The sequence below is a fragment of the Podarcis muralis genome, chromosome 11 (assembly GCF_964188315.1).
Source record: "Podarcis muralis chromosome 11, rPodMur119.hap1.1, whole genome shotgun sequence".
In the NCBI taxonomy this organism is placed as follows: domain Eukaryota; kingdom Metazoa; phylum Chordata; class Lepidosauria; order Squamata; family Lacertidae; genus Podarcis; species Podarcis muralis.
This window is the reverse complement of record NC_135665.1, coordinates 50,982,629-51,009,935: the sequence shown is the minus strand read 5'-3', so window position 1 is coordinate 51,009,935 and position 27,307 is coordinate 50,982,629. Positions and strand designations below refer to the sequence as shown.

The 27,307-nt window shown below is 45.5% G+C and overlaps 1 protein-coding gene across 7 annotated transcripts in view; it reads right to left on the bottom strand.

The window, feature by feature from the left end:
* PDZD2 (PDZ domain containing 2) overlaps window positions 1-27,307 on the bottom strand; it is a 233,036-nt gene that overhangs the window by 71,763 nt on the left and 133,966 nt on the right. For all 7 annotated transcript variants that reach the window (XR_013394713.1, XM_077936445.1, XM_077936448.1 and 4 more), the window contains one exon: window positions 2,735-3,185. Coding sequence is in view for 6 of the 7 variants with exons in the window: in XM_077936445.1 (XP_077792571.1) it covers window positions 2,735-3,185 (451 nt within the window). In the remaining variant the exon portion in view is untranslated. The remainder of the gene's footprint in view (window positions 1-2,734; window positions 3,186-27,307) is intronic.

Genomic DNA, 27,307 nt, shown 5'->3' with positions numbered 1-27,307 from the left:
AAGATTCAGCCCGGGACTTCAGAGAGCTGAGTTCGATTCCCACGCAGCCACAAACTCCACCTGGTATCCTTGGGCCAATCATGGTGTCTCCCAGGGCCAAAGGGAGGGTTAAAAAAAGGAAGGGAAAACTCCCTGTGTAACCTGGAGGATACAAATGATACTCTCAAGATCAGAGATGGGGACGCCCTACAGACATTGTTGGATTCCAACTCAAATGAGCTCCACGTGACATGATCTGGGGTGGTGGGAGTTGTTGTCCGCTGGTCACCCACATCCTTGATGTCGATATTCAGGTGTGTTTATCTCTCTTTAGTATCCTTCACAGAATCCAGGGCTTAGGGTTTAACATTGAGAATAATAATAATAATTTATTAATTATACCCCGCCCATCTGGCTGGGCTTCCCCAGCCACTCTGGGCGGCTTCCAAAAAAATATTAAAATACTGTAATACACCAAACATTAAAAGCTTCCCTAAACAGGGCTGCCTTCAGATGTCTTCTAAAAGTCTGGTAGTTATTGTTCTCTTTGACATCTGGTGGGAGGGCGTTCCACAGGGAGGGCGCCACTACCGAGAAGGCCCTCTGCCTGGTTCCCTGTAACTTAGCTTCTCACAGGGAGGGAACCGCCAGAAGGCCCTCGGTGCTGGATCTCAGTGTCCAGGTTGAATGATGGGGGTGGAGACGCTCCTTCAGACATACTAGACAGAGGCTGTTTAGGGCTTTAAAGGCCAGCACCAACACTTTGAATTGTGCTCGGAAACGTACTGGGAGCCAATGTAGGTCTTTCAAGACTGGTGTTATGTGGTCTCGGCGGCCGCTCCCAGTCACCAGACTAGTTGCCGCATTCTGGATTAGTTGTAGTTTCTGGGTCACCTTTAAAGGTAGCCCCACGTAGAGCGCATTGCAGTTTCAGGACTAAGATGTTGTATGAGCCCGGGGGGGGGGGTGTCTTTTTTTAATAAAAAAAAAAGCTCAATCCAGCTGGTGGTGTTTCCAAATGACTCTTAAAAACAAAGGGTGATTGCATTAGTTCAGGTGCTTGCAATGGCTTGATAGAATGTTTAAAGACTTTGCCAAGGAAATTATGTCAGCAGCTAGGCTGCTGATATAGATAGTTCCCTGGAGCTCATTTCTGTTCACAGGCAGCAATAACACGAGTTTTTCAGCTCATCATCTGCAAGGCCTATTTCGTGCCTCTGCATTCTGCAGCCCTTTAATCATCGAGACTCGCCAGGCTTCATGTCCCCAGCAGGTTCCCCCTCTCCTGTTATGCATGGAAAACAAATAAACTCCGCTTGCTTTCATTGAGGGAACGAAATAATGGGGGAAACAGTTTGAAGTCAGAACTCCAATAAAAAGCCGGGCAGGTCCAGATAGCTCTAATTGAGGGAATGTGGAGCAACACATCAGTATTTCTGATCTCTACAATGTAGAGGTGTAGGAGACTGCAGCCTATGCTGACCCCCTTACTTGTAGGAAAGGGGTGTGGGCTGGGCAGGGTCCCAAGGACCAAAAAAGAGAGGCACAGATGACTGCATATGGCCCCTAGGCTTGCAGTTCCCCATCCCTGCCTCAAATGCCTTCACATGGGGTGTTTGCTGTTGCTGGGATACCGATCCCTTGCAAAGGGATGCACAAATTTCAGCCAGGGGCCACACTAGGCTTTGGGTTGCCAACCTTCTGCAGTTAATGTCTAGTTATGGCTCAGGACCGCAGTACTGAAACTACCTGGACCCTGAGGTCATACTCGCAAGGCCCTTCTTTGTGTGACTCCCCCATGAAAAGTCTGGAGGGTGGCCACACAAGAACGGGCATTTTCTGCAGTGGCTCCCTGCTTGTGGAATCCTGTTGCCTTCATTATATATATTTTAGGTGACAGGAAAAGGCTTTCCTCTTTAACTAAGCCTTTGGATGATTAACATCCGATGCCCTTTATTATTGGTTTGTTATTGTTCTTATTTTTTTTATATGTTTTGTGTTTTCTTTATACAGTCATACCTCATTTTACGTTTGCTTCATGTTATGTTCTTTCAGGTTACGTCCCATGGCGACCCGGAAGTACCGGAAAGGGTTATTTCCGGGTTTCGCCATTCGCGCATGCGCAGAAGTGCAAAATGATGTTGCGCGCATGCGCAGAAGCGCTGAATCGCAACCCGTGTGTGCGCAGATGTGCCGCTGCGGGTTGTGCTCTTTTCATGTTGCGAATGGGCCTCCAGAGCAGATCCCGTTCACAACCAGAGGTACCACTGTACAGTCATACCTTGGTTCTCGAACGCTTTGTGACTGGAACATTTTGGCTCCCAAACGCAAACCCGGAAGTAAGTGTTCCGGTTTGTGAACTTTTTTTGGAAGCCAAATGTCTGACGCGGCTTCCGACTGAGTGCAGGAAGCTTGTGCAGCCAACTGGAAGCCGCCCCTTGGTTTATGAAAGTCAAATGGACTTCTGGAACAGATTCTGTTCAAGAACCAAGGCACGGCTGTACTGTAATTTTATGCTGTGAACCGCCCTGAGATCCATGGCGTATATGGCGGTATACACATGTAATAAATAATAATAATAGAGACGGAAGGGAAGAAAGTCACAATGTAAGCTTTGCGCTCTGTAGACAATCTACCTGAACCATAATTCCAATGGAAACTCTTTGTTATTGAACCACCTATGCTTCTGGTTGGTTTGTTTTCAATTAAGGCGACACCAGCAGCAATAAAAATGGGGAATTAAAAAATTCTTTACCTGCAGCGAGAGTTCACTTGAGGTTAGGTCTAGAATCCCTCCGTCTGAAAGGCGGGAGCGGTATTGCCCTGCGGGAAACAGCGAGTCAGCTTTTTGAAGTCGATCCTCCAGTTTGCTTTCTGTGCTGGATGCCTCGGGGTGCAACCCATCCATTTCCATAAGGGTGCAATGTCCATTTCCCTGCTCAGTCCTGGAGCTGCCTTTGCCGCTTTTGTTGCCTTTGCTTTCCTTGCCCCCAGGAGGAGTTCTGGTGATGACGCCAAACTTTCTAGTCCTTTTGCCATTTTGTGCTGTCTTCCCGCTGGGCTCCGAGGTAGGCCGGGCTTTGGGTTCGTTGCTGCTGCTGTTGCTGTTGTTGCCGTTCGACGGAGGAAGAGGGGCCTTGCGCTTGATGCGACGCAACATGATCAGGTAGATGAAGCCGCCATTCCAGCACTGGTCAGCAAGGTAGCTGCAAGAAATGAAGGAGTTGCACACATTAAAAACACCCCGTTGCAAAATGCTGTGCGTTAAGCTCTCATCCAAGTCCTTTATGTTGGAGGGAATGTCAACAGAGGTTCATATTTCCTTATGTGGTGAGAATGCAAGACTGTGCAATTATTTTGGGAAATGGTCTTTGAAGAAGTCTCTTCTATTACAAGACAAGATGATACAACCTGACCCAAGGCCTGCTTTATTAAATCTGTTTATAGATGACCATAATAATTTACTGCTTAAGGACCAACTAACCTTTTCCACATCTGCAGCTAAAAATGTATTTACACAATATTGGAAAACAGCTACTAACATACGTACCGTAATGTTCTATGGCAGGCATAGGAAAATTCCGGCCCTCCAGATGTTTGGGAGTACAATTCCCATCATCCCTAGCTAACAGGACCAGTGGGCTAGGATGATGGGAATTGTAGTCCCAAACATCTGGAGGGCCGGAGTTTGCCTATGCCCGTTCTATGGCATTGGCTGAGATGCTCTATGGTCATGGAAAGTAAATCTGACAGAAAAACAAAAATCATTGGGCTCAAACTAAAGGTGCTGGGAGTGAGGCTTACAGCAAGCCTTGGAAAACTAACACTGCAGCATTTTTTGAAGACAGCACAATGAAGCTCGTATATTAAATCTCACCTCCAGTCATTAAATGCCCGGGTGCCAATTGGTTTATCATAATGCTTTTCTGTCTTATCGCCTCAGCTGCTTCATCAATAAAATGAGATAGTAATAATACAGGCCTATTTTACAGGGTTGTTATAAGGTTTGCAAAGCTAATGCTTGTGAAGCACTTTGAGCTCTTAGGGAAAGTGTTGTGCAAAATCTAAATATAATTTCTAAGACTTATTTGCCTAATTGGGGAAGTAGGTTCCTATAACTGTGCTTATCTGCTCAGAGAACCTGAGGCTTGTGTAAAATGTTGAATTCTCTGGCTACCTGTAGACTCCCCAATCTGCACATTCCATTTGCTCAGCCCATGGTAATCCAGGTTTTAAGAGTTCTGTGAATAACATCAGAGACGTGCTCCTGCATGCAATCAATTTCTATGAAAGATTTAAACATGTTGACACCACGGAACAAATGAGAACCCCTGAACAGCATTAAGTAGGACCGAAGCTGTATCACTTCAGGCAAAGAAAATCCCAGCAGATCTTAACAGGCAGGAGGAAACTGCCAGGGAGATATTGTCCATCATGGCCCCAAGCCGGCTGCCGGACTTCCATCGATCTCCCGTAGCCAGGCAGATCCAGCAGTTAGCGACACGAAGCCTTAGAAATAGATTGCCACATTCTAGGCTTGTGCACACTGTTCTTTATCAGCAGAAAACACAGCCAGAAAGCTTGCACCGAAGAAGAGCATAATTTACAGATTTTATTTAGCGTTGAACAGAACAAAGAGAAAACATGACCGTTCTGAGTCAGTGACTCCGACCGACTGAAATCGAAAGGAAACAGCAAACAAAAAAAACATCCTGTAACAGGAAATACGCAGACTCTGTGACTCACAAGCCTGCTCTCTCTTAAGGTGGAACGGAAATATCCTAACATCCTCCCCCTTTCCGTGTAACCTGCCGTACCTGTGGTTCACTCAATTGCAACCTTTGTACATAAACCTTAAGTTGTTCTTTGTTAACAACCTTAGACAACAGATCAGCAGGAATTTCATTTCCTGCCATGTAGGACACCCGAATCAGTCCTTTCTGAATACACTCTCTTGCACGATGTAGCTTAATCTGCAAGTACTTGGTTCTTTGCTTGCAACTCTCAGAGTTCAGCAAAGCCAAACATGATCTATTGTCTTGATACACTTGTATAGGACATTTCACAGAAACCCCGATGTCCTTAAACAGTTGCATCAACCATTCACAATCCATGAGTGAAAATGATAGAGCATTGAGTTCTGCTTCACAGGAACTTAGGCTCACTGTTGTTTGCTTCCTGCACAACCAGTCAAACAGGCAGTGGTTGTACATGTAGCATACTCCAGAAGTGCTTGTACCATCTGTGGTGTCACTTCCAAAACTTGCATCTGCAAAGATTTCAAGACCTCCAGTCTTCTGACTGGTGAACCTCAGCCTGTAGTGCATAGTCCCTTTCAAATAGCGGGCTATGCGCTTCAGAGCTTTCCAATCCTGAACCGTAGGATTGTTGGCATGTCTGCTAAGCAGATTACAGCTTACAGCTATGTCAGGTCTTGAACATCTGGCAATGAAATTCAGCTTGCCTAGAACGCATCTGTATAGCGTTGTGTCAGAAAACGCTTCAGCAGTACTGTCTACCTGGTAACCTGTCACCATCGGTGTGTCTGCTGGGTTTGCATCAACCAAATTCAACCTGGTTAATACATCAGCAATTTTCTGTGTTTGGTGTACCAGAAAATTACCTGCTTGGTCCTTCTCCACCTGCAGAGAAAGATAGTTGGATACCTCACCAAGATCCTTCATGTCAAAGTGCTCCTTCAGCTGAGCTAGGGTGCTTTGGTAGAAAGCCTGATTCTTCCAAAACATCAGAAGATCATCAACAAAACATAAACAATACAGTTTGTTTTGCCCCTCCTCCCTGACAAACACACATGGATCAGCTTTGCCCTGGTGAAAACCTAGAGAAAGCAACGTTTCAGTGAGTTTTGTGTTCCAACACCTGGCACTCTGCTTGAGACCATATAAGGATTTCCGCAGTTTACAGACCATTCCCTTCTGTATCTGCATCCCATCAGGTGGAAGCATAAACAGCTCCTCGTTCAAAATCCCGTACAAAAAAGCTGTATTAATGTCGTGGTGGGAAACATGCAGTTTCTCCTCCGCAGCGATCTTGAGCATCAGCCGAATGCTCTCATATTTGACAGTGGGAGAGTAGGTCTCGTGGTAATCCTGTCCTGGTACCTGTGAAAAACCTCTGGCAACCAATCTGGCTTTGTGTCTGACAACCTTGCCATTCTGGTCTGTCTTGGCCTTGAAGACCCATTTGCTGCCAACCAGTCTCATACCTGGGACTACCGGTACCAGTTCCCAAGTTTGGTTCCTGTTCAAGGAATCAACTTCAGCCTTCATGGCATTCAGCCAAGGCTCAGCATCTTTAGAGGTTAACTCCTGAACCTCTTTGAAGCTTGAAGGTTCCCACACCTTCTCTGAGCTACTAAGAACAGCGGTTGCAGTCTTAGCAAACTCATCAGCAAATCTCTTTGGAGGTCTGCCTTTGGTCGCCCTTTCAGACCTACGTACTAGACGCAAGTCTTCTGGACTCATCTCCTCTTTCTTAGGAGAAAAATGACCAATGGTGAACAGTGGTTCTTCCAGTTCATTGTCAGACGCATCAGATGGTCTGACTGAGGCCTTTGCACTCTTGTAGTCTGCTGTGTCATCACTGTCACTGACACCAGCAGCCGCGCCGCCCACTGAACTGGAATCCGAACTCTGATCATCATCATCATCATCATCATCATCATCATCATCCTCATCATCCTCAGCAGCTTCCTCAGCTTTAGCTGCTTGCTTGACATCACCTTCATCCTCCTCTGGGTAACTCTGGAAAATTCCCACATTTTCCCCCCACTTAGGATTGTACTCAACACTCCTTGTGAACTTTATGGATTTAGAGTCAGTCATCCATACCCTGTATGCACCTTTTTCGTACCCCATGAACAAACCATGTGCCCCACGCTTCCCAAGCTTGTTGGTTTGTGGGGTGCGTACCCACATGTCAGAACCAAAAATTCTCATGTGTTTGGTGTTGGGTTTCTTGCCAAACATCTTCTCATAGGGGGTACAACCAATGGGTGATGACAATCTGCGATTAACGGAGTAAACCAGATTCCCCAAAGCTTCCCCCCAAAACTTATCAGGGAGATTGGCATCATGCAACAAGGTTTTCATTCCTTGCAGCAATGTCTGATTTGCTCTCTCCGCAAGCCCATTCATCCATGGCGATCTGGGGGTTGACATGTCATGCTGGATTCCCTTCTCAGTCAGGAAAGCTTCAAACTGCTGAGAAGTGAATTCCCCGCCCCGATCGGTAAAAAGACAGGAAATACGTTTACCGTGAGCATTCTCCAACCAAGCACAGAATGCCTTAAACTTCGGAAACGCTTGCGATTTCTGTTCGAGCATAAACACATGAATGTACCTAAAAAAAGAATCAATTAGAACCATGAAGAACCTTGCTCCTCCTAAAGAGGGCGTAAGTGGCCCAACCAGGTCTGCGTGCACTAGCTGGTAGGGCTTGGAAGCCTGCCTGCTAGACACTTTGCCTTTTGGAGCAACCTTCACCTTGTTCTCTGCACAAGATACACATTTCATGTGAAATTTACAGGGTTTGATGTTCAAACCCTCAACCACCTCTGGCATCTTGGCCAGTGCCTTCCAAGAGAGGTGACCAAACCTTCGATGCGCTTCATGAATGCAACCTGCATGAAGAACTTTGTTAGTTTGTGCAACACAACAAGAATCAGCATTAGATACAACAGCAGTGTCATCATAAGTTATATGGAACAAACCATCCACAAACTTTGCATGCAAATAGTCCTCTTTGCCTTTACTGATGACACAGACGCTCCTCTTGAAGGAAATCTGAAAACCACGTCCAGTAAGCTGCGGGACGCTCAATAAATTGCTTGCAGCTCCAGGAACATACAGTACATTACTGATGGTTGTATGCAAACTTGCAAGTTTCACAGTCCCTTCTCCTGCAATTTGCAACGACCTTCCATCAGCCAGGTGGATCTCACCTTCCTGAGGCTTGAAGGAGATAAAGAGGTGCCGATCCTTTGAGATGTGGCGGGTACAGCCCGAATCAACAACAAAGCTGCCTTTGGCTGTTGGAGCAGCCTTCACAGCAAGCAAACCCTTGTTTTCCACTTGCTTGGGCTTTTGCAGCTTGCCCCCCTGCTGCTCCTGGCCAGCAGACGTGCCTTTAGCCTTTGGTGAAGCTGTGCCAGCAGACATAACCTTGTCTTCCACTGGCGTGGGCTTTTGCAGCTTGCCCCCCTGCTTCTGGTCAGCAGACGTGCCTTTAGCCTTTGGTGAAGCAGTGCCAGCTAACAAAGCCTTGTTTTCCACTGGCGTGGGCTCTTCACCCCCCTTCTGCTTCGGGCCATCTGCAGACGCCTGTTTACCTTTGCCTTTCCGGCCTCTGCAAAGGCGATGACCTTGGTTCTCACGAGAAACAGAGCTCTCAGCTGCTGACTCCTTGGCTCCCCCTGGAGGCTGGAATGCTGCCTGGGATGACATCACAGTCTGCTCCCCCTGCAGCTTGCAACCGGTGCCCTCAGCATCCCTGCATACACTCGCATTCTGGGAAACAGCTTGGACCTCCGATGCAGTCAAACTCTGGGCTGGGACAACTGAGTTGTGAGCTTTCATCAAAGCATACCACATTCCACGTGCAGTGGTGTTGCCAGCCAGCGTCTTAATTTCCTCAAGAGATACGGATAAGACTATTACGTCAATCGCCTTCGAATCATCGGCTTTCCATCTCTCTGTCAGAGGAACTGGGGGGGCCTCACTCACGGTATGCCACACCCTAAACTGACGCAGCAAACTCTCACACCATTTTGCCCAGGTCTGATAGTTGTGGCCATTTAGCTTCGGTGGACACGGAGCTACTTCTGAGGATTGTAAAAGATCCATCTCAGGTCTTTACGTGAGCCCAAGTCTTTATGCCTTCAAAGACTTATTATCTCGGCAGCCCATTAATCACGATGCCTTTTGGCTCGGCTCCCAGGCCAATTAAGCCTTGCCGGAGTTCAAAGGCTCCGTCCGAGGTAAAACAGAAAAGCCTCCCTTTCGCTGCTTTCGCTTTTCACATACCTCTCAAACGCAGTCTGTTGCAGCTTTACTCTCCTGTAGGTGCTGTGAATCTGGGCCCGAAACCTTGTTGTTGGGAAACTGCCAGGGAGATATTGTCCATCATGGCCCCAAGCCGGCTGCCGGACTTCCATCGATCTCCCGTAGCCAGGCAGATCCAGCAGTTAGCGACACGAAGCCTTAGAAATAGATTGCCACATTCTAGGCTTGTGCACACTGTTCTTTATCAGCAGAAAACACAGCCAGAAAGCTTGCACCGAAGAAGAGCATAATTTACAGATTTTATTTAGCGTTGAACAGAACAAAGAGAAAACATGACCGTTCTGAGTCAGTGACTCCGACCGACTGAAATCGAAAGGAAACAGCAAACAAAAAAACATCCTGTAACAGGAAATACGCAGACTCTGTGACTCACAAGCCTGCTCTCTCTTAAGGTGGAACGGAAATATCCTAACAGCCAAGGTGTTGAAAGAGAATGGGTGGTATGGCCCTTGTGAAGAGCCTAAACACCAGGCATGGGGAACTACAACTCTGCACCATCAGCCTTAGCAAGCATGGTTAAGGCTGATAGGAGTTGTAGCTCAACAATATGGAGGGCCAATAGTTTCCCACCCCTGCTAGTTGCAGTGCTAAAGCAATAGGAACATGCAAAGCTGTGTTATAGGCCCCATCTGCACTATCTGTTTAAAGCAGTACCATACCACTTTAAATAGTTACGACTTCACCCAAAGAATCCTGGGAAATGTAGTGCTGAAAGTTGTTAGAATGTAGTGCTAAAGTTGTCCTACTCTGCTGACAGAACTTCAGTTCCCAGATTTCCCTGGGAAGAGGGATTGATTGTTCCCACTCAAGGAACTGAAACTTGTAAGTTTATAAATCCAAAGCAGGCATGCCAGCCCAGAACTATGGCTCCTCCACTAAAATAACGTTTGTTTGTTTTTCTTACAAATCAAGCCATATATAAAATCTATCTATCTATCTATCTATATCTATCTATCTATCATCTATCTATCTATCATCTATCTATCATCTATCTATCTATCTATCTATCTATCTATCTATCTATCTATATCTATCATCTATCTATCTATCATCTATCTATCTATCTATCTATCATCTATCTATCTATCTATCTATCATCTAATTTCTATACTGCCCTGCACCTGAGGATCACAGGGCAGTTTAGAATATAAAAATACTTAAGACAGCTACAACCAAAAACAATGCTTCCCCCCAAAAAACATAAAATTAAATAGACCATAGATTGTTTAATTAGCCAAAAGCCTGGGAGAAGAGGAATGATTTTGCCTGGCACCAAAAGATATGCAATGAAGGTGCCAGGCGTGTCTCCCTGGGGAGAGCATTCCACAAGCGGGGAGCCACTGCAGAAAAGATCCAGTCTTGTGCAACCACCCTGAGAGCAACATCACTCTGCTCACCTGAAATCCCCAGCAACCTGCATTCTGAGACATCCAGCCTGCAGCGGCGCAGGTGGAACCCCATTGTGGCTATTATCCTCCAGGAGAAGGATGCTTCTCCACACTGCTTTCAGGTGCCCCTTCGCATCCCATTGACTTTTCCCGCCTGGTCGGGGCAAGAGACGGAGTTCCACGCACCCAACTCTCAGCACAGCGGCTTAGACTGGATGCCGCAGCGTCATGCAAACAGCGGCTGGATTCAATCAAGTCTCTGTTCCGTTCTGGCAGCCAGGAAGCCAAACAGGACCCCAAACCCCACTTTTGGCAGCTTGTAAAGTGCTTGAAACCAGCCAAGCTTTCAATGAATCTGGCCTCAGAGTATTCAGAGGGTTTTGTGTTTTATTTTTCAGTGTTTAAAATCCAAATACCATAAGGATTTCAGTTGGGGTTATACGGGAATTTGCTACGCGGTTCACTCTGTATATGTTCCTCTCATTATTAACTTGGAAGCCCCGGGCTCTCATGGAAAGCTATTTATTTTTCAGTGCTGCTTTCATATTTCAAGGCGGGCTTTTTGTTTTTGTTTTTGGGGGTGGGGAAGAAATGAAATATTATTGCTAACCAGATTTCAGTTGAGCTGAGATATTGAAAACAGAAACTGCAATCACTGCTGTAGAACTGGAATATTCACTTCAGTTGGCGATGGGTGGATTCAATTAAAATCCTTGACATTAAGAAGCTGGTAACTGATTCCACTTAACCAACCAGTTCTTAGTACTTCTGAGTCACTATGCTAAATCATTATACCACAGATTCTCTAACATTTCTGCAGTTGGTCTCATTAGTACAGGATTTCAACAGTACTCAGGTGGTTCTCTGAATGTAGCTGCAATGGGATTGGGCACATGTAGCCCTTCAGCCCCAACCCCAAAGAGAGAAGGGAAACCCCAAACCACCCAATGAGGGCTTAGCATGCTCAATGTCATGGACGGGTTGGCTGTAGAGGAATGGTGGGAGAAACAAGCTGGGGAACCGCCAGGGAAGAAGGCTCAGTGCCCAGGGATTGGTTGTGGGACAACAAAGAGGGCATTGAGGGAGAAGACTGGGGAGAGGAAGTGTTGGAAGCTGAAGAGTAACAAGACTTAGTGAGCTGGGAGAGTCTGTGGCAGAGAGCAGTCCGGAAGCAGGGGAAACAGCTGAAGCAGGAGAGGGAGGGAGGGCAAGAGGCAGAGATGAATCCATCCTACTCCCTTGACCTCTAATTTGGAACTACTCTGGGACTAAACTTGTCCATGTACCATCACACCATATAGATGGATTTATATCTTTCACCCCAGCCCTAAAATAGGCCATGAGAAGCCCTGGACTGGATGAAAGTAAGCAGAAAGATAAGTGTGTGTGTGTGTGTGTGTGTGTGTGTGTGTGTGTGTGTTGACTATAGGTTGGAGGGACAGTTCCCCTGCTTGCCCTAATGCACTTGTGTCTGCTAGTCCCTTCACACAAAAATCCATTTCTGGTTTCTGTTCCCCCCCGCCCCCCATCTTTCTTTAGTTTAATTTGCAGGGGAGACTCATTAGTCTTGTCAAACAACTGGGACCTTGGTGATCTACTGTGATCACCCAGAGTTCAACAGGTCTACCTTTCACCTACCTCTCCCTTAAGGGGGCTGTGGACAGTCCAGATCACCTCCTCACCATGACATCATCAGTAATGGCCCTTGAGCTTGAACAAAGCATTCAGATGGTGCCCTGTGACTGCAAGGAGAGTCATACTCTGAGCTCATCCTTCATCCCACTATTAGTAAGCACATTAGCTCTGTCATATTTCAGGTAAGGCAGGATAATCGGCCTGAGTGGTATTCTGCTGCTGCTGCTGCTGCTGCTCCTTCCACCCACCCACAGCTCCAAACCACATCAGATGCAGCAAATGCAGAGTTCACATCCAGGACCCTCTGGCTGGGCTTTAGGGAGGCAACATGACCATATTTGAGGCTCTGCTACCCAGAGCGTTTCTGTATTGTGGTATCCTAGGAGAGCTATGCAAGCCATCTAATTCATGGTGCAACATGAAGCAACTGGCTCGGAATAGCATGGAGTCTTTGACGGCCATGTATGGCGCTGACTGGAAACACAGATCAAACATGATATTCAAACTCTGCATTTACTGTAGTATCCCTGCAGGGAGGGAGAACGGGGCCCTGAGCTCAGTTCCAAAAACAGCACTGCCCACCCCTTGGAAGCTGTCCTTATATGCATCCAACACCATCCCTTGGCTGATACAATCTACATGCACTTTCGTCGAAAGTAGGGTGGTCAAACAAGAAAAAAAATTACTGGGTGTTCGATGACACCCATCCTTCCCCTGTGGGTGTTTTGCAAAGGGTGGAGGAAGGGACATAATGGCAGACCCAAGTAATTTTGCCCCAAAGAACTGTAAAAATAAAATGGCAGGCATGTAATTAATTCTCCGGTGTCCCTTCACACCACTTGTGTCACAGGGCTTGTGTTTCAATCCCATGCACCAGGTCCCATCAAAACTTCAGTGACACATTGGGCTAGAATGTGCTTCACAAAGCAATTATTGTACAGTACAACGCAAGGCTATCACTGCCTCTCCTCCCTTCCACCCCTGGATCCCTTAGTACATCAGCCCCCTAATATTCAGGGGGCATTCGGCTCCGCTCTGGCTCCTTGCGGCATTGCGCAATTTCAGAGTGTCGTATGGCGTCATGTGCGTGATGTCAGGGCATCGTATGACATCACGCAGCATCAACACAGGCCCCCTCAATCCTCTTAAGAAGATGGCGCCTCTGCCTTAGTGCAATTTTATAGGCTATGGAGGATTGAAATAGACGCACTGACATGTGCAATCAGAAAGGGAGGCTTCTGTTATGGTACATCAGGCTATTTGTACCATTCCCTTTATTAATGATGCTTCTGCTATGAATGTTGCTGGTTATGCAGCCAGAACGGCACTGCCTGTGCACAAGATGGAGGAATCAGCAGGCTCAGCAGAATCCCCCAGTTTGCAGAAGTAAAGAAAATAAAACATTTTGGGAACTCCCCAAATCAGCACGAAGAAGACAGAATGCTGATAAATTCCTCTTGCATCATCAAAAGAGGGAACAGATGTGCATAAAATTTATATGCATACGTAGAAACTAACAAATAATTGCTATAATTTAAATAGAAATACAATATAACTCACCTCTCCCTACTTATGATTCTGTAACTTTAAGCTGCATTCAGAACAGAGAGTCATTCAAAGGACTCCTTCAAACAGAGGACTCCCCTCCATAAAATCAGACACAGGCCCACCCTATCAAGGAGTTATTTTTCAGCAGAGAGAGTCAGCCTTCGTAAGGAAGATCCTCATCTCCTTGATCAGTCACACTCCTTGGCATCTTCAACTCAGCTCTTAGCTAAGGCGTCCATTGTGATGGTAGCGCACAGTTTGGTTTATTAATGAGGACATCTGTCTCCCACCCATGGCACTACAGTTAACATAAGGCCTCTGAAGATCAAGCCCTGAAAGGAAGATCTCATCAGACAAACTGGGACATATTCAGAAGGCAAAAAAGTTATATTAAGCTCCCGTTTGGGGGCATTGTGCCACAACACGAACATCAATCAGTTCGACTCAGCCAAACCTCCCCGCTCCCTTAAAAAAAATCACTGCACAGTCCAGACTGCCACTGTCGCACATCTCTCAGCTGTACACACTTAATTGAAGGCTTTCAGGGTGGCTTCAAATAGTAATTTTAGTTGTCAGGCAGCTAAGTGGTTTAATTAGTCATTTAATGTAATAAATTCTTGCCTCCTCTTTCAGTTGCCATAAGGCTGGAAACTAGAAAAAGGTATCACAAACCTGTAACCTGCACTCCACACCCCTTCAATTAAAACAACCGCATCTCCACAGCAGACACTGATCTCCTCTGCAAACCCCAAATCAGTTTTTGATTTGAAACACCCCCACCCGCATCAAGCTATGGGAAAGGCGGTTCCGAGACTTCACTGAGAATTGAAGAATCCTAGCCCCTCAGGTAATTCCAATTCCCATGTCTCTACATCTTCTCAGAGAGAGAAATTGTAAAAGCTGCTGAAAGTTAGCTGTAGTAAAGGGCCAACTAGATGGGGCCTGGGAGACTAATTAAAATGTAATAATTAGCAGCCCTGTGCAGCTGTCAGAAAGATCAGGGAAGTGGCACTTTGGGCAAGGACGATCAACCCCTTTCTTCCCTTGCCCTCTCCCCAGTCTAAGTGACCCCCAACTCGCTTATAAAAGAAAAGGAGGGGGAAGATGTGTGCCTTCTTCCACAGTGCTTTCGATTGAGGATCTCATCCAGTCTGCAATTTAGAGAAGGAACGGGAGCATACACTATTCCTCTTCCCTCTCTCTTGCCCTGTTTCAATCACATTTGTGCATGCCTTTCAGGATGCAGGGCCGGCCCGAGCATTAGGCAGAGTGAGGCGCCTGCCTAAAGTGGCTGTAAAATGTTGGGAGGATAGAACCATGTGAGTGACGTGACCTGTTCTGTGCCCCCTTCTAAACTAGCCCCCAGTCCTTAAGTGAAGGACTGGGTCAACTGCCAGTTAGGTTAGCTTCAGGACATGAATGAGAGGGGATGACCTCTGCCTCAGGCGGCAAAATGAATTGGGCAGGCCCTGAATTGATTTATCGTACACCACCAAGTAACTGTAACTGTGAACCAACTGAATGGAGCTGTGTACAAGGTAGGCATGCCAAGCCATACATCCTTTCACTTTAAAAAAAAGAACCACCATAAGGGAATTACTTTACATAGCCTCACAGCATTGAGAATTTGGCTCTTTAGATATTTCTGGGCTACAACTCCCATCAGCTCCAGCCAGCACAGGCCATGATCAGAGATGATGGGAGCTGTAGTCCAACAACATATGGGGGGGGTCCCACGTTCCCCATCCTTGTTAGAGAATATGCAGCAATAGGGACACAGGAAAACAGCACAGTGTTCTGCAAGGCTGGGGTTTGGTATTATGTGGCAGAACATAACTACAGCAAGCATGGACAGTATCTTTCCTGGCAGCTGGGTGAGAGAAGGAGAAACCCATGTCTGCCTCCAAAAACTGTCTTGTGGGTGACAAATCTGCTAACATTTCTCCTTCCCATTGTTTCCTCTGATTTCTCACGGCAAAGAGGTTACGCCACATCCCTGAAATTTGCAAGAGTCCAATAGCTTAAAGGGTTTCATGGCACCTCCAAGACTAGAAACCGTATTGCGCCATGAGCTTTCATTAAATAGTCAGAGTACATTTCATCAGGTACACAAGGAAGTGGGTTCTAATCCGTGAAAGCTTCGGCTACAATAAAACTGTTAAGCCTCAAAGGTGCTACAGAACTCCTTGTTGTTCTTGCCACAATAGGCTAAAACAGCTGCTCCTCTGGAACCTGCCTGTGGCTGTGAAGTAAGTTCCCATTACCCACTGTGTTTTTACTCTCAACATCCAATTTCTTTTCACATTTAGAGAAGAGTAGTGGAGAACAAAAGACACTGGCTTGTTCCATCATGTTATATTGACCGCAATGAACACACAACCTGATCTTTCGCAAGCGACTCCTCCAAGCTTAAAACTCTAGAGGCATTTTGGCTAGTAGCCACTCTCGGAGGCGGTATGCCAGTTTCTGGAGACCACAGAAGGAGAGAGGGCTGTTGCGTTCAGGCCCTGTTTGTGGCCTTGCCATGGACATCCGGTTGACCACTGTGAAAACAGGATGCTAGACTAGATAGGCCTCTTGGGTTGATCCAGCAAGGCTCTTCTGATCTTCTGATCTCCTTATGTTTTCAGGTGATGACTCAAGCTGCTTCTAGGCTCAGGTGCTTTGCTGTTCTGGGGAAAGTAGAAGCCCTGATCCCTAGATCTCCTGCCCCTTCTACATACGTATTTAACACTATTAAAAAAGACTTTGCTTACAGGGCAGCTGGGCAAAGTGAAGTGCCGTATTTTTCGCTCCATAAGACGCACTTTTTTCCTCCTAAAAAGTAAGGGGAAATGTCTGTGCGTCTCATGGAGCGAATGTGGAGCGATCACTGGCTCCCTTTCCGGCCCCGGCCCCTTGCCCAGGCCTCCATTGTTGGATGTTCTGGAGGCAGAGGCTGTTTGTTTCCCCAGCGACATGTGACTGGCTGATTACATTACAGTGGTGCCTCGCAAGACGAAATTAATTCGTTCTGCGAGTTTTTTCGTCTTGCGAATTTTTCGTCTTGCGAAGCACGGTTTCAAAAGAAGTTTTGGGAAAGCTTCAAAAATCACCAAAGTCTTCAAAAACCTCAAAAAAGGCTACCACACCGCGTGCAACTGCACCTCTTCAAGCAATGCACCCTGGGTATTAACGGTTTTAAGAAAAAGGAAACAAACTTGCAAGACGTTTTCATCTTGCAAAGCAAGCCCATAGGGAAATTCGTCTTGCGAAGCAACTCAAAAAACCAAAAACCCTTTCGTCTTGCGAGTTTTTCGTCTTGCGAGGCATTCATCTTGCGAGGTACCACTGTATCTGTCTAGAAACTGTAAAAATGGCTCCCTTTCATTCCTAAAGAAGCTGAAGAACTGTGAGTTGAACCCCATAAAAACAGGATTTTTCCCCTTTGCAAAGTAAGTTCAACAACTTTGAGCTGATCCTCAAAAAAAGGAGCTTTTCCCCTTTGCAAAAGAAGCTGCACAACTGTGAGCTGATCCCCCCCAAAAATGGGGTATTTCCCCTTTCCTCCTCTAAAAACTAGGTGTGTCTTATGGTCAGATGCGTCTTATGGAGCGAAAAATACGGTACATGCAAGACCCAAACTGACCTCCACTTTAATTTGACCAGAGACACACAAATGTATTGGCCTCAAAAAAAATCTTGCCATGACCCCACAGAGCTAAGGCACCCACCAACTTAATTTGACCAGAAGAAAAGTTAATGTTCCAGCCCCACTAAATCCTCTTAGTACCCCCATAGCACGAGCCAGAAATTTTTTGTTTTGCTTTCTTCTCTGAAAGTTGACCTAAATTTGCATTAGATATGCATGTGTTCACATATGCAAATCAAATGCAAAATCTGGGTCTGTGCCTCAAGCCTTTTATGTACCTGCCCAGGGCCCAGTCCCACAACCCCTTTTGGCAACCAGGGTTTTCAGTGACATACAGCAAATGTGGATTGCAGTGCCGGTTGGTTGGCGGCCGCAGAACATGCAAACAGCAGTCAAGGTCGCCACAGGATGACTTTAAAAAATGCCCGCCACAGGTTGTGAGGTTACCTCAAGCATTGGGGTCGTTGTTAAGTGGGCAAGCTGGAGTGTGTGCTTTGATCATCCTGGCTACAACACAGTTGGCAGCAGACTGCATAAATCCCCAAACATCTAATTCTGCCCTGAAAAGGCCCCAAGATAAAAAAAATGCTGTAGACTGAAAAATGCCGGACCAATAGCTAAAAATAGCTACTCCCCACACCACACCACCCCTGCAATTGTTTGCACAGGTTTAAATTTGCACTGGGGTGCAAAGGAGACGTAGAGAAGGTGCCCTTCTTATTGCTTCTAACTGTTGCCAAAGGACAAAAGCAATGGAAGGGAAAACAACCAACAAACAGATGAGCATCCTCTGTTAAGCATCACGCTATCTCGTTTCTGCCACACAGGCTGAGTGCTAATTGATGCTTGTCGCTGGCTGTAAATCAACATGCCTGCTTCGCTGGAACCCCTTTTGGATTTCCAAATTGGAGCCGAAGGATGTTTACTTATAACGACATTTCGGCAATTAATTCAATCTGTCAATTTCTGTTTCGTAGGGTTTGCAAGGACTCGGCAAAGCAGGCAACACCTGTTTCCACAGATAATACAGGCACGCTCCAAAAGACAAATCAGCAGCTAATACTTTAGCCTCTGCAATAATTACTTTTAATGAATGAGTCATAGTACAGAGCAGGAGACAAACACTGATCCTGCTTAGCCATGCAGGCTAGGTGCCTTCCAACATCTACAAAGGAGGACGTTAATGTTGCGTTTCCAAAACAGAAACCCTAATCAGCCTTTGTTAAGGAAAGCTGGGTGTCTCGCAAATCACTCCCAAGATCATACCCATGCAATCAGCTCAAAGCGTGCTGCTGCCACTCGCTGCCCTTGCAGGATAGTCCTGGAAGTCCCAATTCAAGGATAATAATCCAGTTCACATGTAACAGATGAAGAAGGTAGCCTTGCTACAACCTTGGGGTGGACAGCTTCATGGTGTATCAGTGGTTTTTAGCTACAAAAACTAAATAGAATCCCATGTCCAAAAGGAAATTATCACTGGATTCTAGATGCTGGAGACAGACGATAGGGGAGGGTCTTGATAACATCATAAACTTTCTAGAGGCAACTAGAAACTCTATGATAATACACAGCTATAGGGTTTTGCAGCAACACCATACTGCAAAGAAGTGGGTAATCAGCAGTTTGAAAAATCAAGGATATTGCGGGCTAACCAGCCTCATATAAGCAACATGCTGAAGTTTAGATTATGCATGCAGGGGTTAATACCATAGAGTAAGCTGTCCTGCCAGGCTTAGCTATGTCCAGTTCTCTTCACCTTGGGAGAAACTAGGTAATCAGGACTTTATTCTTCTCTAGTTTATATGTGAGCTTTGGTGTGTGAGCAGCTCTGAGCTGCTCCTTCCAGCCACATGGCTCTCACAAGCCATTCTTGAGTTGCTATACCAATAATTTAAGAACTGTCACCACTAAGCTACGTTTTACTACCTGTGCAACTTTCTAAAGCACATGAATCTGACCTTTGGAGAGTTTGTAAGTAAATCACTTTTTAACTTACCAAAACTGTGGTCCTTTTCCTATGCTTGGCGAAGAGGGAAACTTTTTAAGGGGTCATTTTGGAACTCACTTTGGGGGGAGGCATATTTTGAAAGTGTGTAAGAGCCTGTATTTCCACCCTTTATTTTACTGCATATTTTGTTTTTTTAAGTCTCTGCTGGGCTTCTCTCACCAAAGAGAGATTGCCCCAAACCAGGATTTTGGCATCTAGGGAATTATTTTCTCTCTCTCTCTCTCTCTCTCTCTCTCTCTCTCTCTCTATATATATATATATATATATATATGCTTTCGTAGATTTTCACGGGTACAGGAATGCAGGTTTTGGTGTCCTCGGGTATCTTCCCGTGTAAAAGTTGGGGTGTCTAGGCGACGTTTCGACGAGGTCTCACTCGTCATCTTCAGGCTGGTGCTTTCGGCTTCTTGTTACTGGAACAGAGCAGGATCTCAGTGTTTGAGTTCCTATAAATACTGTTGAGGAGGTGTGGCCTCCAATGTTCTGGGCAGAGAGGAAGTTCCCAGGCTAGTGTGCCTTTTCTTCTTTTGTTCCTTAATTGCTTGAGGGATATCTTGAGTGATTTCTTGAGTGATATCCTGAGTACCACTTAGGTGGGTCATTAGGTGTGGATTAGTTGCTAAAGCCTTTGTGTCTTGACCTCTTGAACTTTGTGAAGAGTTTTTCTGAGAAGATGGGTGTACTACATTTAGTTGTGCTCTGGCTTGGCTTCGTGTATAGGGGCGAGCTGTGGTTTTGTGGCCTGTGCCAGCCAGATCTGTGTAGGGATTGCAGGGGGGTGCAGCATCCGGAGGTGCCACCATGGTTTGGCTACTGGATGGTGTCTGTAATTTATCTGTGGAGAGGGTCTGGGTTTGGGTCTGGTGTGGTTGATTGGTGATGGCGTTCTGTGTGCCTCTGGATCTGGTGTCAGTTTTTGTGGGGAGGGCTAATTTCCAGATGTCTGGCAAGCGGGATGTGTCGTCACGCTTGTTCATGTTGTGAGGGTGTTTCTCTATCTCGATGGCTTCCATGATTATTCTCTTGTGGTGATGTTCCATGTTAGAGAGCAATTTGGAATCTGCAAAATTAATTTCGTGTCCTGTTTCTTTCATGTGTTGGAAGAGAGAGGAAGTTTTTTCTTCTTTTTTGACGGCATTCTTGTGTGTGTTTCTTTTTGGATTAGCTTCGTAACCCTGTTTTGCTGGTATCCATTGGCAATTAACACATTTGAGAGATTCTGTAACTCAGTTGTCAAGTGGTCTTTGTCAGCCAGGCGTTTGGTTCTGGAGATGAGAGTCTTGGCTACGGAGTTTATTTGTGCAGGGTGGTGGTGTGATTGTGCATGTAAGTAGCGGTTGGTGTGTGTTTTTTTCCGGTAGATAGTGTGTCCTAGGGAGCCAGTTACGAAGCTAATCCAAAAAGAAACACCCCCCAAAAACCAAGACACAGAAGAAAACAATGGCATGGCCCTCCTTCCTTATATCAAGGGCACTACAGATAAAATTAGCAAAATCCTCCATAAACACAATATCAAAACAGCCTTTTGCGCCAACCAAAAAATAGCCAATATCCTCAGAAACCCCAAGGATAAAATCCAGTTGGAAAACCAAGGGGTCTATGAAATACCCTGCAAAGTCTGCCCAGCCACGTACATTGGACAAACAAACAGACGAATAAATGCACGTATCGCAGAACACAAGAATAGTTGGAACTCCTTCCACAAAGAGATGTGTCAGGCACCTTCATTTTACAGTTTCCGTCAGCTGCTGAAGGTGCACCTCTTAACCCTGACAACTGAGATGCATATTTTTAGGATAGACCATACTCTCGTGATAGTAATTTATTTTAAACTGTTTTTAATGATGTGTTAAAATTTATTGTAATCTGCCCCAGGACCTGAGGGTAAGGGTAAAAGGCAGGTAATAAACTAAAATAATAATAATTAATAGCCGCCTACATGGCACTGCTAGGGCACTCTAAGAAACAAAATAACCAGAGCAGTTTTGAAATTAGTGGTGAAAATCAGTGCTGTTTTGAAAGGTTCAGCCCACTGACTTGATCCAAAATGAAATCTGATTGTATCCAAACATAGACAAAGACCTGCTGTTTTATCTCAAGAATGAGCAGGCAAAATTAGGTTTACAGTGGTACCTCGGGTTAAGTACTTAATTCGTTCCAGAGGTCCGTTCTTAACCTGAAACTGTTCTTAACCTGAAGCACCACTTTAGCTAATGGGGCCTCCTGCTGCTGCTGCTGCTGCACTACTGGAGCACGATTTCTGGGTTAGTGGAGTCTGTAACCTGAAGCGTATGTAACCTGAGGTACCACTGTAAATTAATGCAGTTTTGAGAGCCATCATTTGCGATCTTGATTCAAAATGGAGTCACATTGTCTCCAAACATAGATGAAAACCTGCTCCTTGATCTCAGGAACCACCAGGACTTCCTTGTTTTCATCAGAGAAATGTTGGGAGGGTGTGTCATGGTTGCGGTTAAAAGGTATCAAAATGCATAGCAAACAGACAAACAACTTTCCAAAGTATATGGAAGATTATTACAGAGCATTTAAAGAAGATGAGGCAGGAATTTCTAACCACCATACCTCATGAGCATGAGCAAACGAAGGATATTTTGAACCTAACAGTCATCAGCATGAAGTGATCCTATGTGATTTTGAAGTAGGCCTCATGGGGCTTTGTGCCATTTGAGATCAACATTGGCCTCAGCCTGTTTCATCAGATTCAGCTCTCATGAAGTAAGCTCTTGCCATGATAGCTCACGCCACTCATAAATCACAGCACTTTTTGTCTGTTTGAATTATACAGTTCTCGCTTAAGGGCTGTACAACCAAATCCCAAGCACAAGGCAGCAGGGGAGTGATCTGACTCACAGGTAAGATGGGGAAAGGGGCTGAATTATTCAGGCAGGAGTGTCTGGGAGCTGCACAGAAGAACATGCCAAAGCAAATAGTGTGCTAATCCCCAAGGATGCATGCTTCCTTTAAGATGAGAGGTTTTGGCAAATTCCTACACGGAAATAGGAATCTGCGTATAGGTCTTTCATCATGTGCAAATGAGATCTTAAAGGTGCGAGGTAAGCAAAGAGGAAAAATAAAAATTATAAAATCTAAGCAAGGCAAGGCATAACTAAGAAATGTCTTCCCTACGCAGCTTTTATTCCTTGCCACGGCGCACCAGTAAAAATTACCTTATTTTGTGATTTCGGGTTTGAAGTGCATTAGAATTGATTTGAGAGCACTAAAGCATACTGAATTGCATTTTGTGGTTATGTCTGTTGCTGTTTTTAATTTATTTCGCTGCAAGAAGATGTTTGGTAAAGGAAAGGGCTAAGATTGGAAGGACGGAAAGAGATTTTCATGAAAACCTTCATCAGCCTCAGCAGACAAATATAGTGGTACCTCGGGCTACATACGCTTCAGGTTACAGACTCCGCTAACCCAGTTACAGATAGGTAGCCGTGTTGGTCTGCCATAGTCAAAACAAAAAAAATTCCTTCCAGTAGCACCTTAAAGACCAACTAAGTTAGTTCTTGGTATGAGCTTTCGTGTGCATGCACACTTCTTCAGATACACTTCTTCCGCTAACCCAGAAATAGTACCTCGGGTTAAGAACTTTGCTTCAGGATGAGAACAGGAATCATGCTCCGGCAGTGCGGCGGCAGCGGGAGGCCCCATTAGCTAAAGTGGTGCTTCAGGTTAAGAACAGTTTCAGGTTAAGAACGGACCTCCAGAACAAGTGCTTAACCCGAGGTATCACTGTAGTCACCTTTTTCCATTGCCCAGAGTAGGTTTTGTTGGCCCTCAGTGATGCCATCACATTCATTTTGTGATCCCCAACTGGCTGCAGAGAAAACCCCTAAACAGAAGGGTGGTGGTACTGAAACAGCGGCAGGAAGATAAGGGTAGGGGATACAACAGCAGTGAGCCATTTTGAAAAAGAAAAAAGTGGACATCCACAAATGCACAGCATTTCCCCCAGGAAATATTTTGTCCTCAACCTGAAAGCACTGCTTTCAATCCCAAAACTGGGTTGGCAGCGAAGAAACTGAAACCCATATAATAATAATAAGAACTGGGGAGATGGGCTCAGCAGTTGCCTCCATTTTACCCATGGCTAATTTGGCCTGTGGAGTAGATAGCCTGGCATAACATAAGTTCATTGGCATCCTTTTTCTTTTTCAGATTGTATTTTTCTCCATGCATGCTCTGCTCAACATCTGAGGCCTTGTTCTGGATGCCATAGTCACTTGAGAAGTGACTACTCGGAGGAAGGTCTTTTCTGTGGTGCCTCCCATGCTGTGTAATGCTCTGTGAGGCCCTGACACTATGCTCTTTTACGCAATTAGTTAAAACATGCCTGTCCAAAACAGCATTTGACGGAATGTTTTTCTTTCCATTGGTAGTGTTTTATGGTCCGTTGTTTGATCTAAATTTTGTGATTCTTATGAACTGTGTATGAAATTCGATGGTTTTTATGTTATTATATTATTACCTTGAGTTCTACCTACCCAGCACTCTCCAATACAAAAATTTAGGAGCCTCAAGTCAATATATTCTTTGGTTAGAAAAAGAAAGAGGAAATGCCTGTATCATCATACAAGCCAGAACAGTGATATGACAAATAACCCAGTATGGCTGAGGATTAATTTTGGCTTCCCACAAAGCCTAGCTATTCATAACCAGCAGTAAAGGACTGGGATTTCACAAGTCACTAATGTAGCAATGCACACCCTTCAACATCTTCTGATGAAAATAGCCACGTGTTTGATTTGACACCAGAAAGTAGCAAGAAGCATGAGAAATAGAGTCTCCTCTGTGAGTTTTTCCGTTTCATATAATCAATTACATTGGAAGCATCTTTCAAAGTTCATATTTCTCTGCCAACTAGGCTCCCATAGATGGGCATCTGAATATAATATTTGATCTTTGCTGCACCGGGTTATGTGCGTTGGACCACGTGTGTGTACTTCGGCATGTGTGTTCATACAGTTCCTATGATTCTTCTGCCTCAAAAATCATGGGAGAAAATCAGAAGAATCATGGGAACTTGGCAGAGCATAAGTACACTAGTATGCGCATGGACCCAAACCAGATATCATATCATATGTGCAGTAACAACATGCATGCACCCCATTGTGTATGCACTATTCCAGATGGCCAACCATCTGAATCAGATCTTAGAATCTGTTTGTTCAGCAAGTCTGAGCCCCACAAGGCGCAAACGGCTTCTGCTGAAACGACAGTAGCCTCTCATCAATACGTAAATGCATGCTCCTTCAGAGACCATCTCCCACATTTCTGTTTTGTTGCTAAAGCACATGTGCAGATTGGACCCAAGTGAGAAAAGAGTTGCCGTGCAGAGGACCGGACCTTGCAATATCAGGTATTGCTCTACAGAGCCTAGACAGCAATGCAGGATAGGAATTAAAGCCCAGGAAACAGGTCAGATCCAGCTAATAGGGCACAGGGCCAAACAGGGAAAACAGGACACGCACATTAAACAGGTGAGGTAATAGATGGATCTGGAAAGGGAGCAAAGAGATCTCCAAGCCATTTCTATTAATTGCTCAGAACAAAGAGAACATTGAGGTCAAAATGCTACTGTTGACCTATAAAGCCCTACATGGCTTGGGACCACACTAACTAAAGGGATGCCTCTTCCCATACATGCCTACCCATGTCCTAAGATAATCAAGAGGAGGCCCTTCCACAAGTTTCCTCTCCATCCAAAGTATGGGCAGTGGCAGTTGGAGAGGGAGCCTTTTCAGTGCTGTCCCCCCATCCCAGATCCGGCCCAGCCATTAGGCAGGGGGAGACTGCTGCTTCAGGTGGCAGAAACCCCCTAGGCAGCATGTCCACAGATGCCCCACCTGCCTCCACCACTGGCAGAGAAGTGCTGCCAGCAGTGGCACTGATTTTGAGCAAGATCGTGTCCCTTTTGGCTGAGAACTGACCTCAAATCAGTGCAATCTTCCCAAAACTGGTGCCAATGGCACTGCTGCTTCTCTGTCTGTGACAGGTGGCAGCAGGAGAAGCAGGTAGGTAGTAGTGGCAGCAGCAGCGGCAGAAGGCCAAGCAGCCCTTCCTGACACAAGATGCCCCTGAACATCCTCCCTCTTCAGAGCCTACCTGGTACCCACAGTAGCATCTTTGGTACCGGCCAAAGATGTTTCTGCTCACCTGGACCTCTTAACATCTTTAAAGATTTTTAAAAGGTAATCACTGATTACTATTTTAGTCTGTGTTCTGACAGTGTTTACGCATATTATTTGACATTACCGTAGCCCTTCACACCTATGTATTTTTCTTGTGTCCTAAGCAGATGCGAGGAACCTTTGGGCAGAATGTTGCTGAACTACAACTCCCATCATCCATAACCACTGGACATGCTGGCTGGGACTTATATGAGTTGAAGTTCAGCAACATCTGGAGGGTCAAAGGTTTCCCACGTCCAGAGGACTAGCAACTAAGAAACGTAATTCAAAAATAAACCCAGGAAGTTATCTAGAGATGTACGGTGCAGCAATAGATTCTGCACCAAAGCAAACACCATTCCCAGCTAGGGTGTCTCAAACAACAGGGAGCCAGAGCCTGATTCCCCAGAGATTAGGGATTCAGACCCATGGCACCAGACAAGGTGTTGCCTATTGAATATTTAGAACATGCGGTTCAAAGGTATGCTAAAGACTGTGGCCTCTTTATACAGGCACTGATTTCTTACACGGCTAAACACAGACACATCCTTCACCAGCCAGGATTGGTCCCATTCATTGCAATGGAGGCAGCAGAGCTGTTCATGTAGTCCTGTATGCGGCTATGCTCCCACGCACATAAATGAATAGGATGGCCTGGTTACATAAAAAGCTCTGTGGGGCTCTGGATCACAGTGGCATTTGATGGTCATTCGAATCATATGGTGGGAAGGGAGGGGTGCCCATTCCACCTTGCTGAAGATGCTGGTACCCACTTCCTTTTTATAAAATGTCCTATACCAGGACATTTTTATTTTTATTTATGTCCTATACTGGGACATAAATACTATTCCCTGGACACAGAGTTCATGGCATCCTTAAAATTCCCTCCCGTGGATAAACCACTGTCCTTATTGGTTTCAAAAAGCAGATTCTTAATTTAAAGACCCAGCTGACAGGCCTTATCGATTATGCATTAAGAAGACCACACAAGGCTATTGCCATTTCCTTAAGAGCAGTGTGCTTCCATAATCTGGGCTGATGGCACGTTTAACAACCCACAGGGCGATCATCCTAGAAGCAGACAGACCTTTAAAAAGATTTAAAATGAAAGCACTTGTGACACAGAAGCTGGACAGGAAGCGTACTAGATGATACTCTCCATACAAATTCTCCCATTCTTATAACCCACAGACTTATGCTCCACCGTATAACCAAACCTTTAACCAGCCCTTTCAAGCATTCGACAACACTGAATATTCAAAGGATGCCAATGTGATCAGAAGTATTTGAGAGAGACACCGTTCTGCAACGAAAACCCTACTCCCACATACAGCTTAAGGAAGCCAAAAACCACCCACAGTCCTAGGCCAGATCAAAGCCAAAACTCAGTCACCCAGTGCAGATATCTTGCTGACTCCCTCAAACCACAGTTTGCAAAATTCGTAGCCAACCTTGGGAACACAAGCTTGGTCCTACTCTCACACCTTTCCCTCATTTGCCTTATCCATAGTTTAGCATTGCACATGCACTAAAGCTAACCATGGTTAACACAAAACATAAGCAGCATGCTGGCATTCGTCTGAACCTGTAAGCTGTAAAACTGGGGAGGGGGACACAACACACCAGCACACAACAGCTCCAGGTATATGGGCTGCTTTTCAGACCTTCCTGTGATTACTGAATAGGTCTGAAAAGTTCTTTAAGCATGTTTGATTGAATGTATTAGGAAACCCGCCCTGTAATCAGGAATCCTGATAAGATCCTGGCAGGACTGGGAATCCCAATAAGATCTGAAGAGCAGCCCATGCACTTGAGTATGTTGGAGGTTAGGTTTGGGGTTT